This window comes from Mustela nivalis (genome assembly GCF_964662115.1).
Source record: "Mustela nivalis genome assembly, chromosome: 9".
Taxonomy (NCBI): domain Eukaryota; kingdom Metazoa; phylum Chordata; class Mammalia; order Carnivora; family Mustelidae; genus Mustela; species Mustela nivalis.
In genome coordinates, this window is record NC_139028.1 from 26,873,920 (window position 1) to 26,892,375 (window position 18,456).

Below are 18,456 nucleotides of genomic sequence, written 5' to 3' on the forward strand. Positions count from 1 at the left end.
CTGGTTCCTGGCCCCTTTTTCTAATTCTCTATTCTCATTGGCTTATAAAGGCTCTCCCTTAAAATGAGATTAAAATGTTAAGTTCTAGAATAAATATGCATCATAGGCCACCACTGCTCTGAAAACAAAGTATCAGTATTTTTACACAAAAATATAGTTACAATACAACAGAATTGTACAGTAAGTGCTGTATGTATATTTTTTGTACATTGATGTCTGTTGTGCATGGAGCTCAGTTTAGGTATACCTGAAAGCTATGGAAATGTATGATAATGGTAGTACAGTGTATTTATTGTATTTATTTATTTTTATCATATTGTAATGGCACATTGTTTATCTGCTACTTGGCTTTTATTTTTATTATTAAGAGCAAATCTTTGATAATAATTCAGCTCACAAAATAGAAAATCTTGGAGACTTAATTTTTAAGAATGCCTTTTGAAGACTTGTTGGGTACCTTGTGGGTGGAGGAGAATCATGGAAATTCACACTCATGGCTCACTCGTTAGTCTTAAATTGTACAAATGGACTCAATAGAAACACTATTAAACAGATCCAATAGTTAGGACATATTTATTGTCGGCCAAAATCACACAAACTTGTAAAATTGCATAAGTACAGTGATTTAGGTAAACTAAACATTGTTCATGAAAAATGTCCAAAATGAATTTTCATTGAGTTGTATTAATAGTATGTAAATTAGTATGTGAATGCCCAAGTAGGGCACAGATAGAGTGCTAGCTGTAGACTTCTTGCTTCTGCTTTCAACCTCTGAAAGATCTTCTTTTGGTACCTCTTTCACAGTAAGTGGACTTTTCCAGTCATTTACGCCCAGCTCTGAGCACTACAACTCTGTGCCCACAAAGTCTCTGATCTCAGCTAACCCAACCCTCTGTCAGATTCAGCACCTACTACGGTTTATTTTAAACCATCTCCTTTTTCCCGAGGTCCCACCTCTGTTGCCACCACTGGCGGCTGGCAATCCTTTTATTTGATGGAGAAAGAGAAACTGGAGGTGTTGAAAATAGTACAAAAGATGTCCATTGTTGTCCAAAGATAATCCACCCTCCCAGGTGATCTGCCATGCCTGCCAGTTATGTTACCAGGCAATCCTTCCTGTTCATTCCTGAGCCTCCGCTTCTTCCTTCTCTGCAGGCTACTTCCTCTCAGCTTATCAACTGCTCAACTAAGTCCCTCAATACAGTTCTATTCCTTGTTTGCCCTTTTGTATCTGCCTTGTCTCTTTCCTTCTCCTCTTAGCACTATCTTCTTTTGTTGCTTTTTTTATTATCTGAAAAACGATTTTATTACAAAAAATTCAAATATATACACAAGTAGAGAAAATAGTGAATATTGTGAATAGAAAATAGTGAATATAAAATAATGATTCCTATCTTTTGTTGTTTAATAGACTTTATTTTTTAGAGTACTTTTAGGTTCATGACAAGGATGAATGGAAAGTACAGCCCATCTGTGAATCCAGATACCCTTTCCACACACATGTACAACCTCCTTCAATGTCCACATGCTGCACAGTGGTGCACTTATTCCAACAGATAAACTAATACTGACACACTCTTATCACCCCGGATCCATATGTACATTAGGGTGATTTTGTGTTGTAACGCCATGGGTTTGATAAATATATGATGGCATGAAACTACCATCACAGTAGGATACAAAGCAGTCTCACTGCCCTAAAAATCTCCTGTGTTTTACCTGTGCATTTCTTCCTCCTCCCGAGCCTGGTGGCAACTACTGATATTTTTACTATCTCTATACTTTGCCTTTTCCAGATTGCCACTTATTTGGAATCATACAGTATGGAGCTTTTTCAGACTGTCTTCTTTCACTTAATAATATATGCATTTATGGGTCTTCCATGTCTTTTGTGACATGATAGCTCATGTTTTTTTGGTGTGGAATAATTATCCATTGTATGGATGTACCACAGTTTATTTACCCACTCACCTTTTGAAGGATATCTTGGTTTCTTCCAAGTTTTGGCAATTATGAATAAAGCTCCTATAAACATCAGGTATAAGTTTTTGTGTAGACATAAGTTTTCAGTTTCTTTGGGTAAATATCAATGAGCCCAATTGCTGAATCATATGCTTCAAGTATATTCAGTTTTGTAAGAAACCACCAAATTGTCTTCCAAAGTAGCTGTACTATTTTCTATTTTTACCAGTAATGAATGAGAGTTCTTGTTGATCCCCATTCTTGTCAGCATTTAGTGTTGTCAGTGTTTTGGATTTTAGCCATTCTAATAGGTGTCTAATTAATGTTTTAATTTGCAATTCCCTAAAAACGTATGATGTTAAGCATCTTTTTATGCTTATTTACCATCTGCATATCTTCTCTTGAGGCCTCCTGTTTAGATCTTTTGCCCACTTTTTTAAAACAAGGTGTTCATTTTCTTATTAAGTTTTAAGAATTCTTCACATATTTTGGATAACAGCTTTTTATTGGATATGCCTCTTGCAAATATTTTCTCCCAGGCTGTGGCTTGTCTTCTCATTCTCTTGATGGTATATTTCATAGAGAAGAAATTTTAAATTTTAATGAGGTCCAATATATCAGTTCCTTTTTTGTAGATTGTGCCTTTTGCATTGTATCTAAGAAAGCATTGCCAAACCCTAGGTCACCCAGATTTTCTCCTATATTACCTTCTAGTTTTATAGTTTGCATTGTCATCTTACAGGGTTTTTTCTTCCACTTCTAAAACTAATGTATGACCATTGTGGAAAATATAAAAACAATATAAAGTGAAATAGTTATTCTCAATATCCTCAGATGCATGTAAAGCTTCAGATTTCCAATACAAAATATGGAGCACTGGGTGTGGTACAAAAACAATGAATACTGTTACACTGAAAATAAATTTAAAAAATTTTTTAAAGTAGAGCCAATGAGAGTATGGTACATAGTGAGCTCTCAATAAATGTTAGCAGTTTCTGATATTATAAGCTAACTCCCATTAAGCTTGTGTCTATTCCATTGTATGATTAAAAAAAATACATATATACACATACATATGTCTGTACATAATATATGTTGTATACACACATTCATATACATATTCATACACACATATATAATGCACATTGAAAACTGAGATCATATGGGGCACCTGGGTGGCTCAGTGGGTTAAGCCTCTGCCTTTGGCTCAGGTCATGATCCCAGGGTTTTGGGATCGAACCCCACATTGGGCTCTCTACTCAGCAGGAAGCCTGCTTCCCTCTCTCTCTTTGCCTGCCACTCTGCCTACTTGTGATCTCTGTCTGTCAAATAAATAAATAAAAATCTTAGAAAAATTGATATCATACTTTATATATTTGCAATTTGCTTTTTTACCAATCAATGTACAGTATATATACATTTTTTCATGCTAATGTTCTCTACAATTTAATTTCAAAATCTACAGTTTCTAATTGAATACTTCTAATATGTTGTTTAATCAATTGCATACAGTTGAACATTTTTGTTTCTCCTTTCCCACAAACTATACTTAGATGAATGTCTCTATATGTATTGTAATTTATTCATTTAAAAATTTTTAAGGTTCCAGAATACACTCCAGCCTAACACCTTCATCCCTATTCACATGTTTTAGACTTAATTATAATTAATAAATAAAGGGGGAAACAATCAACATACTTGCCTGAAAATTAATTATATTTTACTTATTTTGTCACTACAGCTGGAAAAGCCCAGGAGGAATTGGGAAGAAAAGAAGTGTAAAGATAGCTTTTAGCTATCAGATAAATATTAAGTAAAACATATCTTCTTCTATTTCTCTCCTTTTATAATATATTTCCTGTGATTTGAAATGGTTACTATATTCTCAGACCAATGAAAATTTGAAGAATACTCCACAGTAAGAAAAGACATCTGTTTAATATGTAAATTCCATGTAAGTAAATATGAAAATGTCTATTAATAAACAAAAATCCTAAGTTGATTTCAACAGTAGATTTCAGAGTTACACAGTTGCATTTTATTACTTTGGTCATTGGAAATCCTTTATACATGAATCTTAAAAAAAAAATATTTTATTTATTTCTTTATTTTGAGAGAGAGAGTACATGTAAGTTCAGGGGGGCAAAGAGAGAGGGAGAAAAGATCTCAAGCAGATTCCACACTCAGTGCAGGGCCCCATGTGGGGCGCAATCTCATGACCCTGAGATCATAACCTGAGCCAAAATCAAGAGTCGGGCACTTAACCAACTGAGCCACGCAGGTGCCCTAAGTGAATTCTTTGCAAATGAAGTGCCAGAATGCCAGTCTGACTTCAGGATGACATTCATTCAAGTTTCCCCATGCTAGGAGGGAGATCTTTGTACAAATAACTCATTATCTCTTTGGAATAAATTCCTGATGCTCAATTGCAGGGTTAATACTGTCATCCAAATAAGTCATACATTTCATTCCTGTTACAAGCATACAAGATACCTTTTCTCTGTAACCCCAGCCAGGACTAGATCTACTTTTCAGATCTTTGCGAATTTGGTAGAATAAAATTACATCTCATTGTTATTTTTAAATTTAAGGCTGAATTTTTTCATGTACTTGTTAACCATTTGTACTTTTATCTTAAACTTAACTTAAACTTTTATCTTGCCTTTTCTTATAATCTGCCCCTTTACTTATATGCTGAGAACATTGATCTCTTTCTTATTGATTTGTTAGAATATTTATTATTGACTCATGTTTTGCAAGAACCTTCTAATTTTAAGCCTTAAAAATTATTTCTCATTGGAGAAGTGTCTGTTCATATCTTCCACCCATTTTTTGATATGATTGTCTGTTTTGTGTGTGTTGGGCTTGAGGAGTTCTTTATAGATCCTGGATATCAACCTTCTGTCTGTACTGTATTTGCAAATATCTTCTCCCATTCCATGGGATGTCTCTTTGTTTTCTTGACTGTTTCCTTTGCTGTGCAGAAGCTTTTGATTTTGATGAAGTCCCAAAAGTTCATTTTCACTTTTGTTTCCTTTGCCTTTGGAGACACATACTGAAAGAAGTTGCTGTGGCTAATATCAAAGAGGTTACGGCCTATATTCTCCTCTAGGATTCTGATGGATTCCTGTCTCACGTTGAGGTCTTTTATCCATTTGAGTTTTTCTTTGTGTACGGTGTAAGAGAATGGTTGAGTTTCATTCTTCTACATATAGCTGTCCAGTTTTCCCAGCCCCATTTATTGAAGAGACTGTCTTTTTTCCACTGTGTATTTTTTTCCTGGTTTGTCGAAGATTATTTGACCATAGAGTTGAGGGTCCATATCTGGGCTCTCTACTCTGTTCCACTGGTCTATGTGTCTGTTTTTATGCCAGTACCATGCTGTCTTGGTGATCACAGCTTTGTAGTAAAGCTTGAAATCAGGTAACGTGATGCCCCAGTTTTATTTTTGTTTTTCAACATTTCCTTAGCGTTTTGGGGTCTCTTCTGATTCCATACAAATTTTTGGATTATTTGCTCCAGCTCATTGAAAAATACCGGTGGAATTTTGATTGAAATAGCATTAAAAGTATAGGTTGCTTTAGGCAGTACAGACATTTTAACAATGTTTATTCTTCCAATCCAAGAGCATGGAATGTTCTTCCATCTTTTTGTGTCTTCTTCAATTTCTTTCATGAGTGTTCTGTAATTCCTCGAGTACAGATCCTTTACCTCTTTGGTTAGGTTTATTTCCAGGTATCTTATGGTTCTTGGTGCTATAGTAAATGGAATTGATTCTATAATTTCCCTTTCTGTATTTTCATTGTTAGTGTATAAGAAAGCCACTGATTTCTGTACATTGATTTTGTATCCTGCTATCAGACACATGACAAAATGTTCATCACCACTAGCCATCAGAGAGATTCAAATTAAAACCACATTGAGATACCACCTTATACCCGTTAGAATGGCCTAAATTAGCAAGACAGAAAACAACATGTGTTGGAGAGGATGTGGAGAAGGGGGAACCCTCTTACACTGTTAGTGGGAATGCAAGTTGGTGCAGCCACTTTGGAAAACAGTGTGGAGATTCCTTAAGAAATTAAAAATAGAGCTTCCCTATGACCCTGCAATTGCATTCCTGGGTATTTACCCCAAAGATACAGATGTAGTGAAAAGAAGGGCCATCTGTACCCCAATGTTTATCACAGCAATGGCCACGGTCGCCCAACTGTGGAAAGAACCAAGATGCCCTTCAATGGACGAATGGATAAGGAAGATGTGGTCCATATACACTATGGAGTATTATGCCTCCATCAGAAGGGATGAATACCCAACCTTTGTAGCAACATGGACAGGACTGGAAGAGATTATGCTGAGTGAAATAAGTCAAGGAGAGAGAGTCAATGATCATATGGTTTCACTTATTTGTGGAGCATAACAAATAGCATGGAGGACAAGGGGAGATGGAGAGGAGAAGGGAGTTGAGGGAAATTGGAAGGGGAGGTGAACCATGAGAGACTATGGACTCTGAAAAACAATCTGAGGGTTTTGAAGAGCCAGGGGGTGAAAGGTGGAGGGAACCAGGTGGTGGGTATTGGAGAGGGCACGGATTACATGGAGCACTGGGTGTGGTGCAAAAACAATGAATACTGTTATGCTGAAAATAAATATAAAAAAATTTTAAAAAATTATTTTTCAGTATTAGACATTTAAAATTTATATACATAAGATAAACATCAATTAAAAAAGTATAGTCATGAAATAAAAAACTTGAAACTACGATCTATATGAAGAACTAAAATATTACCAAATACTAATGTTTGTGCTGTTTTACCTTTTCTAATCCCTATGGTCTACCCAGAGATCACTGTTACACAGAATTTTATGTTTAAAATGTCCTGGTATTCGTAATAGTTGTATTTTTTATGTATTTAAGCCATGAAATGTATTACTTAATTTTTCTTCTTTTGTACTTTTTAAAATCGGCAATACAGTTGTAAAGAGCAGGAATTCTGGATCCAGATTGCCTAGGTTCAAAGTTGAGTGTTCACCTTACTAGTTGCATAATCATGCAATGTTTAGTTAAGTTCCAACCCTTTTTTCTCTTATTAAGGGAGGTTAATAACGATCATATAGGTTATTATATTTCATGCAGGATCTAGTCATTTTGTAGGAATGGGGGGGCACCAGAATATAACTGACCATACAGTAGGAGTGTAAATTAATACCTTTTATTTGTTATTCTTATATTTATAGAAGTTTTCACTATCGGGTTAAAAAAAGTATTTCTTATGGTTTCTTCTGTCTTTTCCCTTAGATTAGATGAATAGTTACATGTATTTTCTTCGGCTCTTTTATAGTTAAAAATTTTTATGTCTAATTTTTAGAACACATGGAATTTATTTTTATATATACATGAGTATATATCTAACTGCACTTTTTTTTCTGAATACAAATCATTGTTTTACCAGTATTTATTAACAATCTAACACTTCCTTACTGATTTGAAATGCTACTTTATCATATTCTAAATACTTAAATGTGCATGAGATTAGTTTAAGGTTTTGTGTTTCCACTGACCTATTATTCTAATGTGTTTTAAGTGAGTAAGGTAAGTATATTTTTCTACATTCTCCTTTTCCTCTATTCCTTAACCAACTGCAGTTGGGTCTCTGCTTCTACCATTTCCATAAACTTGCCAAGTTTGTAAATTCTCAGTACAGGACCTGGTCTGATGCTTACTTCTCTCAACATCTGTGCAATAGTGAACACTACTGACCCCTTTTCCCTTCTTCAAATACTTAATTAACTTTCCTGACACCAGAAAATCTCCTTTCTGGTAAAGTTATAAGTGTCCACATATTTTCCTGTCAAGAGACAGTTTTAAAGTCACAGAGTGTTAAGAATGGAAAGTCCCAAATCACCAGTTACCTACACAATAAAATCATAATCACTTGAAAAGAATTTTCAAGGTGCATATTCCTGAACCCTGCCCTTATTGAATAGGTCTGAGAAGGAACTAGGAGATCATAATTACAAGCATTTCCTGAATGATTCTGACACATACCCAAGTCATAACTTTCCAAGTCAACTCTAGTAGTGTATAAGTCAACAACTGAGACACAATTATCACAAGATTTTTTAAATAGATGGAATACTTGGTATAATCCAGCCAAGCCTCTTATTTTGCAGGTTACTAATCTGAGGTTCTAAAATGAAATGGCACTATTATATGGTGGCAAACCCAGAACTATACCCCATGTACTATATCTTGAACCCCAAGCAAATGGATAACGATCTTTGCAAAAACCCTTCTAAGCAGATAGTATTATTTTTCTCATTTTAGAATTGAGGAAAAAGATATCTTAAAATGTTAAGTAACTTTTTCAGAATCACATAATTAGCAGATTACAGACCTGAAATTTAAACCCAGGTAGTCTCACACCGGAAACTGTGAGCTTACTCTATCTTGCTGCTAGAAGTCTGCCCAATGCATGCCTCCCTTTCCCTGGTTCCTGAATACACACAGCCATCTATATAAAACTAAATCAATCTCTGTTTTCCATCACTGTGCTTAAGAGAAGATGGAAAAGAAGAGGAAGATGAAAGCAAAGTATTAAGAAACTCACTCTAGGAGGGAGAAGTATTAACAATTCTTTGAGTGACTCTTCTCCCCAAATATCTCCTTTTGACTCAAAATTTAAAGTCATATAGCAAACATTCATTCATCCCACCAATACTTGCTGAGCCTTTACTAAGTGCTAGACACTTTGCTAAGCATTGGGAAATACACACAGTGACCTTCCTGACAGAGAAGACATATAATCAGACAATGACAAAAGCATGTGAGAATTGTTTTCATTACTGTGGCAGGCCTGACTACTCCACTCTGGGAAGTAAAAAACAGAGCACTTAAACTTTATAAAACAGGTTAGGTGGCTATTTCCCTTCAGGCGATGTCTGAAGCACAAACAGAAAACAAAGAGGGTTAGAAACAGGTAATAAGAGTGTGCTGGAAAAATAGAGATAGATAGATAGATGATAGATAGATAGATAGATAGATGATAGATAGATAGATGAGATAACCAATCAACCATGGAGGAAACATGAGCAAAAGGAATTTTCAAGGAAAGTTAGGCAAAGAAAAACAAGAGAATCCCCCCTACATACTCGAGAGATGATGAACTCTGAGAAACAAACTGAGGGTTTCAGATGGGAGCAAGGGTGGAGGGATAGGTGAGCCTGGTGGTGGGTATTAAGGAAGGCACAGATTGCATGGACCACTGGGTGTTATATGCAAACAATGAATCATGGAACACAACCTCAAAAACTAATGATGTACTGTATGGTAACTAAAAACATAAAAACCCCCAAAAATGATCTATACATTTTCAAATGATTTCTTAAGATTTTTAAGAATCCAACTTAGAGAAATATATCTCTTTCTTACATAACCTACTCCCTTGTAGTTAACTTTAAGTTTTCCTGCAAATGAGTTTCTTAAAGTTTTCTTATAACTAAATAAATAGAGTCAGATACTGCATTGGAAGGGGAAAAGAATTTCAGTACAATGGGACCTATACCTCAATAAGGTAGGTACAGAATGCTATTAGTGTATATCTGAAGGTCATCTAACCTCACCCTTCTGTCCAGAAAAGACTTCCCAAAGGTCCTGGATAACCTAATTCCTGAGGGATGGACAGGGTACATGAGGATGTTCCAGGGTGAGAGAAAGAGCTTGTGGGAAATGTGCAACAGAACAATTATTAAATTTGGGGAACCTCAGTATGACTTTAATAGATTACCAGAGAAAAGGCAGAGAGGAGGGGGTTATAATAACAGAAAATCAGGCTGGAGACGTGATCAAGGTTAAGATATAATCCTTGTTTGACGTACCATGGAGCTTGGTACATTTGAAGACAACTTCAGTGAACAGAGTAAACTAAGGTAAATGAGATCTTATTGAAAGCATGGAAAGAGCCTTTTGATTGCAATGCAGAGAGTGGATTTCAAGGGGTAAAGATAAGAGAGGAAAAGGCCAATCAGGAGGCTGGTTTCCATATGACAAATGGTAGTTCCATGAGGAGAACAAGAATTGTCAATACTTAATAAATTAGGTGTGGAGGAAAAACAAAGTCAGAGGAATCAAGGAAAATACTAGTTTGGGATCTAAGCAATTTAGTAGAGGATGGTGCCATTCATGATGATGGAGATCACAGGAACAGCTGAGAGTCTGTGAATGTTCCCTCTAAAGTGTAAGAGGAAAACAGGGGAAAAAAAAAAAAAAAGAAAGAGAAAGAACAGAAAGAAGAAGAAAGGAGGAAACATAGTATTAGGCCCCCAATATTATTCTACAAACATCCATTTGCATTAATTTATTCTTCCCAATAGCCCTCTAAAGTAATAGAATGCCCCTATTTTGGGAGAGTTTTCAACTTGGGCCTTCTAATTCCAACACTCTATTGTCCTCATTTCTTTCTCCATGGGGGGCGGGAACCCTCTATAGAGGAACAAAGAGAATTTTAAAAGAAAGCTGTATTTTCTTATGATAATTAGGGCTGCTTTTTTGGCTCAGGAAAATATTTTTCTACTCAAGCTTTTTTTCAGGGCAACCTTAACTTCCTTGTTCCTGAAGCTATAGATCAGAGGATTGAGCATAGGCACCACAATGGTGTAGAACACGGTGGACACTTTTCCCTGGTCCATGGACAAGACAGAAGAAGGATGAAGATACATGAATGCCCCTGACCCAAAGAAAACAGAAACAACAATTATATGTGAGCTGCAAGTGCTGAAGGCTTTGGACCTTCCTTCAGTGGAACGGATGCGAAGGATGCTAGCAAGGATAAAAGTATAAGAGACAATGATAGTGAGGCTGGGTACACCGACATCAAAGCCCACAACAATGAGAACTACCAGCTCATTGACGTGAGTGCTTGTGCAGGAGAGCTCCAGGAGGGGGAGGATGTCACACATGTAGTGGTTGATGGTGTTGGCATCACAGAAGGTCAGCCTCAGCATGCATCCTGTGTGGGCCCAGGCACCGATAAATGCCCCCACATATACAATCACAGCCAGCAGAGAACAGACCTGAGGGGACATGGTGACTGTATACAGTAGGGGCTTACAAATGGCCACATAGCGATCATAGGCCATTACTGTCAATACATAGCACTCTGCACTGACAAAGAAGCAATAGAAAAAAAGCTGAGTCATGCATGCTGCATAGGAGATGGTGTTTGGTTCAGACACAAAGTTTACCAGCAATTTTGGGGTAATGACAGAAGAATAACAGAGGTCGATAAAGGATAAATTAAAGAGGAAGTAGTACATGGGCGTGTGAAGGTGAGAATTCAGTCCAATTAGAGTGACCAAGCCCACATTTCCTGCCACGGTGACAATGTAGATTCCTAAGAACAGGAAGAACAGGGGCAGCTGGATCTCTGAATATTTGGTTAAACCCACAAGGATAAACTCAGTGACTAAGGAACTGTTTTCCATATCCATGCTCTTCCAGTAGGATCTGAAAGATAGGAGAGTAGAATCATATTGAGGCAGAATCCAGACTTCCTATGCAATCCCATGTCAAGCCATTCTGGAGTCAAGAAGCCAACAGACTCTGCTGAGGTTTAATTTTATAGGAAGTTATTTTATAGGATCTGGCTCTGCTCATATAAGATAAGACAAGTATCTGGGAGGCATCAACATAGTTTCAAGTAACACTGGGCGAAATATTTCAAGAGGGGAAGAAGTATAGAAATTTCTCATCTTTTCCCTGGTTAAGTTTGTCATTAGTACTTTCTATTCCTTCATTTATTCCAGTTTGTACTTGTTAATCTTTCATCACCACACTTCGACTACCTGTGCTGGCCACATCCAGACTGGACACTGTGTAGGGTAGAGACCATGAGCACATGTCCATAGCAGGATTGGGGAAACAGACTTACAGAGACTCTTTGGTTTCCCAAGCACACACAGCAAGAAAAGCCATTAAGCCAGGAATGGAAGCTAGGTTTCATTCATAGGAAATTCTCTAAGGACTAGAGGCAATCCTTCTGCAAACCCCATAATCTCAGTACTACCTGTAATATTGATTTTCTTCCTATGCAGACCCCTTAATCATCTGTACCCAGACCAGAGCTGGTAAAAGCAGAAAAGTTTATTACTTTCTATTGCTCTGGGTTTTGAAAGACATAAAAACATAAAGGGTTCAATGCTTACTCTTCTTTGCCTAGTGACTTCACAACTGCCTTGTGGTTTCTTCTCCAACACTGCTCTCCAAAACGAAAGTTCTGCCGCTGTGGGCAGTAATTGTAATTCCAATTGTGTGGAGGTTCAGAGCATTTATAATCTCAGTCTTTGACTTGCTCTGAGACTCATTAAGATAAAGATTGTTATTCTCCATAATGATTTTGCCCAGAGGTAATCATTAAATTATTTAAAAAAATATAAACAGCTGTCTTTGTTTTCAAGATAGTAACAGGGAGCATCATGTACGTGATCTTATTCTGGGTTTGGAGGACTTAGGGGTGTGATACAGGGGCTTCCCCAGGAGAATCGCCATAGTTCCCTTTGGGAAAAACAAGTGTATAAAACTGTACGCAGATGAAGATGCTTATACCCTAGTGTCTTTGGAAGCTCAATATTCTACTCAAAGTTGCACATTCTTCCAGGACAAATGAGGTAGAGATCCTTTCTCTCTTCTTTCTCCTAGTGCTTCATTGGCTTTTAGGCACAACAGCTAACACATAGCTAATAATATTTTGAATCCCCATAAAATATTTCACATACATACCTATCTTCCCACACATATATAGTGTTAACAGTATGGCACAGATGATCATACAATGCACTCTTCGTATCTTTTAGACACATCACTTCTCGTGTGCCTTTTTCTGGCACCCTCTTTCCTGTCTTAGCTCCCCTTCATTCATTCATGCCCCAGTTATTTAAGTTTACAACTTACAATGTCTTCCTTTATTTTCCTAATTGCTGATATAACCAAATAGATTTATAAGGGCTTTACAGCTGACTACAAACTACATATTTCTTGACCTCTTTCTTTTGTCATTTAATAATATTTCATTAAAATATCTCCAAAATTCTATGTTTTGGCATATTATAACATATCCAACAATACACATCTATGGAAATCCATAATTTTCCATTCTTTTACCACCAAAAGCAATGGTAAAATAGTCATCATTGTGCATACATCTTGATATACCATTAGTTTTATTTCAATGGGATATATTCCCAAAATGTTCTTTTAATTAATATCAGATGGTTTTCCCAAAAGCTACAATAATTCACATTTCTGCAAGCAATGTGTTAAACTATGTCTTCTTCCCCACTTACAGCAATGGACAGATCATCTAAACTGAAAATTAACAAGAAAACAGTGGCTTTGAATGATACACTGGATCAGATGGGCTTAACAGATACATTTAGAACATTCCATCCTAAAACACCAGAATACATAGTCTTTTCAGGTGCACAGAGAACATACCCCAGAATAGATCACATGGTAGCCTACAAAACAGGCCTCAATAAATTCAAGAAAATCAAAGTCATATCATGCTTCTTCTGACTACAACGTTATGAAACTAGCAGTCAACCACAAGAAAAAATCTGGAAAAACCACAAATACATGGAGGTTAAAAAACATCCTACTAAACAATGAATGGGTCAACCAGGAAGTAAAAAAGAAATTTAAAAAGTAGAAACAAATGAAAATGAAAACACAATCATCCAAAACCTCTGGGATTCTGCAAAAGTGGTCCTAAAAGAGAAGTTATAGCAATACAGGCCTACCTCAAGAAGCAAGAAAAAACTCAAATAACCTAATCTTACACCTTAATGGAGCTAGAAAAAGAAAAAATAAAACCTGAAACCAGCTGAAGGAAGGAAATAATAAAGATGAGAGCAGAAATAAATGGTATAAAAACTAAAAACAACAACAACAAAACACAAAACAATAGATCAATGAAACTGGGAGTTGGATCTTTGGGAAAAAAATAAATAAAAATTGATAAGCCTCTAACCAGATTTATCAAGGAAAAAAAAAGTGTGTGGGGGGGTACCTGGGTGGCTCAGTGGGTTAAAGCCTCTGCCTTTGGGTCAGGTCATGATCCCAGGGTCCTGGGATTGAGCCCCGCATCAGGCTCTCTGCTCAGCAAGAACCCTGCTTCTCCCCTCTCTGCCTGCCTCTGTGCCTACTTGTGATCTCTGTCTGTTAAATAAATAAATAAAAATCTTTTAAAAAAAAGGAATCAAGTAAATAAAATTACAAATGACATAAGAGAAATAATCAACACCACAGAAATACAAAGAATTATATGAGAATATTATGAAAAACTATATGCAAAAAATTGGGCAATTCCTAGAAACATATAAACTACAACACAGAAACAGGTAGAGCTAGAAAATTTGAACAGACCAATAACGAAAAAAGAAATTGAATCTGTAACCAAAAAATCTCAGAAAAAAAAAAAAAAATACAGGGCCAGATGGCTTCACAGGCAAATTCTACCAAGCACTTAAATAAGAATTACTACTTATTCTCCTTTAATTATTCCAAAATATAAAAAAGGAAAGAAAACTTCCAAATTCATTTTATGAAAACAGATTTAACCTGAAACCAAACCCATATAAAGACCCCACTGAAAGAGAGAACTACAAGCCAACATACCTGATGAACATAGATGCAAAAACCCAATAAAATACTAGCAAACCAAATCCAACAACACATTAACTGAAAGTTACCAGAAGGAGGTAGTGGGGGGCTGGATAAGAATCAGGTTTTGCATGGAAATGTTGAATCACTATATTGTACACCTGAAACCAATATTACACTTTAGGGTAACTATCTGAATTTAAATAAAAACTTTCTAAAAAAGTGGCCTGCATTCCCTGTCTTAGTTGTTACACAGTGATCTTATAAAACACAAGACTAAAGACCGTGTATGTGTGTGAGTGTGTGTGTGTAGGAAGGCAGTATAAACAAGTGAGTGATGGAGATCTATAAATTTGGGGTTTAGAAATTAAAGGAATATAGAAATCAAAACCCTTTTTACTCCTGTTTTTTTATCAGTCTTTAACTGTAGTATGCTCTAATCATTACAAATTTGATCCTCAGCAGCAATAGCAACCTGCTTAAGAAAGGGTCAATTAAACAAAATCAGGATGTAATCAGGGAACTTTCTTTAACTAGGAGGACCATTTTCCATTAAGCCCTGAAACTCGAAGTGTTTACACTGACTTAGAAACATCTCTGTGCTAGTTCACAGGTCCTAGCAAATCTCATGGCTTACCTATTTAACTAAGATACCATCTATCTATCTATCTATCTATCTATCTATCTATCATCTATCTATGTTTTTCTTCTCATTATTTCATTCATTCTATTCAGATAACTCAAGAAAACAAAAAACTGTTAAGGATAACTCTATGTTTTACATGTAAATCACCCTAACTTGATTCCCTTCCTTTGAGAGAAGTCCAAATAGAGCTTGTGTTGCTAACTAAAAGTTATAAATAAGTTGTTTTATTAATTTATTTATTTTTAAAGATTTTTATTCATTTGGGGCACCTAGGTGGCACAGTCGGTTAAGCATCTGCCTTGGGTTCAGGATGGAGGGCTGCAATGGGCTCCCTACTCAGCAAGGGGTCTGCTTCTTCCTCTGCCCCTTCCCCATTCATGCTTGTGTGCTCTCTCTCTCTCTCTATGAAATAAATAAAATCTTTAAAAAATTTCTTTTAAAGATTTTATTTATTCATTTGAGGAAAAGGGAGAGCATGAGTGTGGGGAAGGGCAAAGAGAGAGGAAAGAGCAGACTCTCCACTGAGCAGAGAACCTGACTCTAGGCTCAAATGACCTGAGCCTAAGGCAGTCTCTTTGACTGAGCAGCTCAGAGGCCCCTGAGTCTCCTTCTTAAAACTTTGCCAAACCTAGATTTAATAAGCTTTATTTAAACTTTTGTTAATTTTTTTCAAAAATAATCAGGAAAAAATGGAAACTAATTTGAAAGAAAGCTTACCCTCTCTAAAAATGAAACAATTTAACTTGTATTTTCAGACTTCTCAAATGAAAGATTAGTGACCAGGTTTAACACGTATTTGGGGCCACCTGAAATAGTGATAAAATAAAAACAGAGTGGATGGACACACTTCTGCAATGTCTACAGAGGTCCCCAAATAGCACACGTATTATTTACTTATATAGATACACTTCAATCTCAATAAGAAAAACAATTTAATCAAAACAGACAGTAGGGGAGCCTGGGTGGGTCACTTGGTTGAACATCTGACTCTGGATTTTGGCTCAGGTCCTGATCTCAGGGTCATGAGCTTGGGTCCTGCCTGGGGCTCCATTCTGGGTTTGAAGTTGGCTTGGAATTCTCTCTATCCCCCTCTCCTTCTGCCCCTGTTCCCCTACCTCTCTTTAAAAAAAAACAGAAAAGAAAATGAAGAAGAAAAGGGACAGTAAATAAAGGAAAAGAAAGGAAGAAAACACCAACATAGATCAACCATTTTATATAAATAAAGTGAAAATCAAGCATATTAATTGGAGTTAGGAGATGTGGTTATAAGCAGTCATGCAAAACATCTACCAACAAACAGGCAAATGTACCAGTCATGCCAACTTTCACAATATCTACTAAAATTGAAAATATTATTAAAGTTGTCTTTTTTTTAATTTTTTATTTTTTATAAACATATAATTTTATCCCCAGGGGTACAGGTCTGTGAATCACCAGGTTTACACTCTTCACAGCACTCACCAAAGCACATACCCTCCCCAATGTCCATAATCCCACCCCCTTCTCCCAAGAAAATATTATTAAAGTTATCTTACAAAATGTAGACATTATCCCTTGGTTAAGGTCAAGGATTTTTAGAATAAAATATTTTTTGTCTTTCCACAAAAGAAAAATAATCTGACATCCTATTACAGAAAATACACTGTCATAATTTGATTTGGTTACTCACTGAAAGTTTCTTCTGAATTGTCATTGCTTGCCTAATTGCAACTTGAGGGTTTTGTACCTTAAATAGGTAAGAAGTAGCATATAGAAGCCTCCAAAAGACAGTACTGAATTAATTGTTCTCATGTCTTCAAGTCCTGGGAAGGTGACTTTATTTTTTTATACCAAATAACTTGAGAAATCCCCATAATATTTCTAGGGCCTTCCAGGAAGAGGAGGAGAATCATAAGAATGGATTTTTATCATACATCATTTTGCTTTCTGGATTCCTTCTTCCTAAACTGAGTTTTAATTACTATTCACTACTTTATCTTTTGAAATATCCTCTATCACTTAGTCCCCCAAATGTGACCAGAGCTTTTCACTTCATTCCTCCAAACACTACCACTGTCTGCACACTGTACATTATAAATTTTATGAAAGCTTTATGGACTGTATTTTTATAGCACTATATAGAGCAGGATTAAAACTGATTTTGAAAAGTGGTTTAAATCCTCATGACCACTCTGCATAGTAAGACCTTATATTTATTGGCCATGTGTCTTGTTGAACCCGGGCCTGATTATATGTTCTGGGCTCCTTTCCCTCCTATGCCTTGCTCTATGAATTACAAGTATGTGCAAACATCCCAAATTAATTTTTTAAAGTATTTATTTATTTAGTATTTTTTATGTTAGTCACCATACAATACATCATTAATTTTTGATGTAGTGTTCCATGATTCTTTGTTTGCATATAACACCCAGTGCTCCATGCAATACATGCCCTCCTTAATACCCATCACCAAGCTCACCCATCCCCCAAACCCCTCCCCTCAGTTTGTTTCTCAGGGTCCATAGTCTCTCTTGGTTCATCTCCTCCTCCGATTTCCCTCCCCTTCGTCTTTTCCCTTCCTTCTCCTAATGTCCTCCATGCTTTTAAATTCCAGTTTGTTAACACAGTAGTATTAGTTTCAGGTATACAATACAGTGATTCAACACTTCTGTACATACATCACTCAGTGCTCATCACAAATGTATTCCTTAACTTCCATCACAGATTCCTTTTTTTTTTTATTTTGAAGAAGTAACATTCCATTTGAGCCAATCATTTCTGAACTGTACTTGCCCCAAAAGCCTTCCCTTTCCTAGTGGGGGGGGGGGGACATCAAACTGTTTTCCCAAACAAAAAAAAAAAACAAATAAAAGTAATACCCACCCCAAGAGAAATTCATGTATCATCCTGGAACAAAGCACAATCAATTTTCAAATTGAAAATGTTTTCTTGTTTTCCATCTTATGGAAACAACATGTAATGGAATAAAGTAGAAACAAAGTGCACTACAAACAGTGGTAAGCTTGAGGTCAGAAGATGAAGAATTTAGTCTAGACTTTTTCCTTCAGAAGACAGAGAATTTCCAATCCATGGAATAAACATATTTTGACAACCTGTTATGTGCAGGGTTGACCATGCAAAGGTAAGAAAACTCTTTGGAAAAGAAGACATGATGCACAGTGTTTATAGATGCAAAGCCATTTCTCCTTGA

General features: G+C 36.2%; 2 protein-coding genes across 5 annotated transcripts in view; one reads left to right on the plus strand and one right to left on the minus strand.

The window, feature by feature from the left end:
- LOC309841031 (olfactory receptor 8G5-like) overlaps positions 1-18,456 on the plus strand; it is a gene marked incomplete at both ends in the record, with an annotated part of 188,307 nt that overhangs the window by 75,604 nt on the left and 94,247 nt on the right. The window lies entirely within an intron of this gene.
- Positions 10,516-11,451, minus strand: LOC309841015 (olfactory receptor 8B8-like; the record flags this gene model as incomplete). The annotated part of the gene is made up of 1 exon (XM_082683820.1): positions 10,516-11,451. The coding sequence occupies one exon, from the start codon at positions 11,449-11,451 to the stop codon at positions 10,516-10,518; it is 936 nt and encodes a 311-aa protein (XP_082539946.1).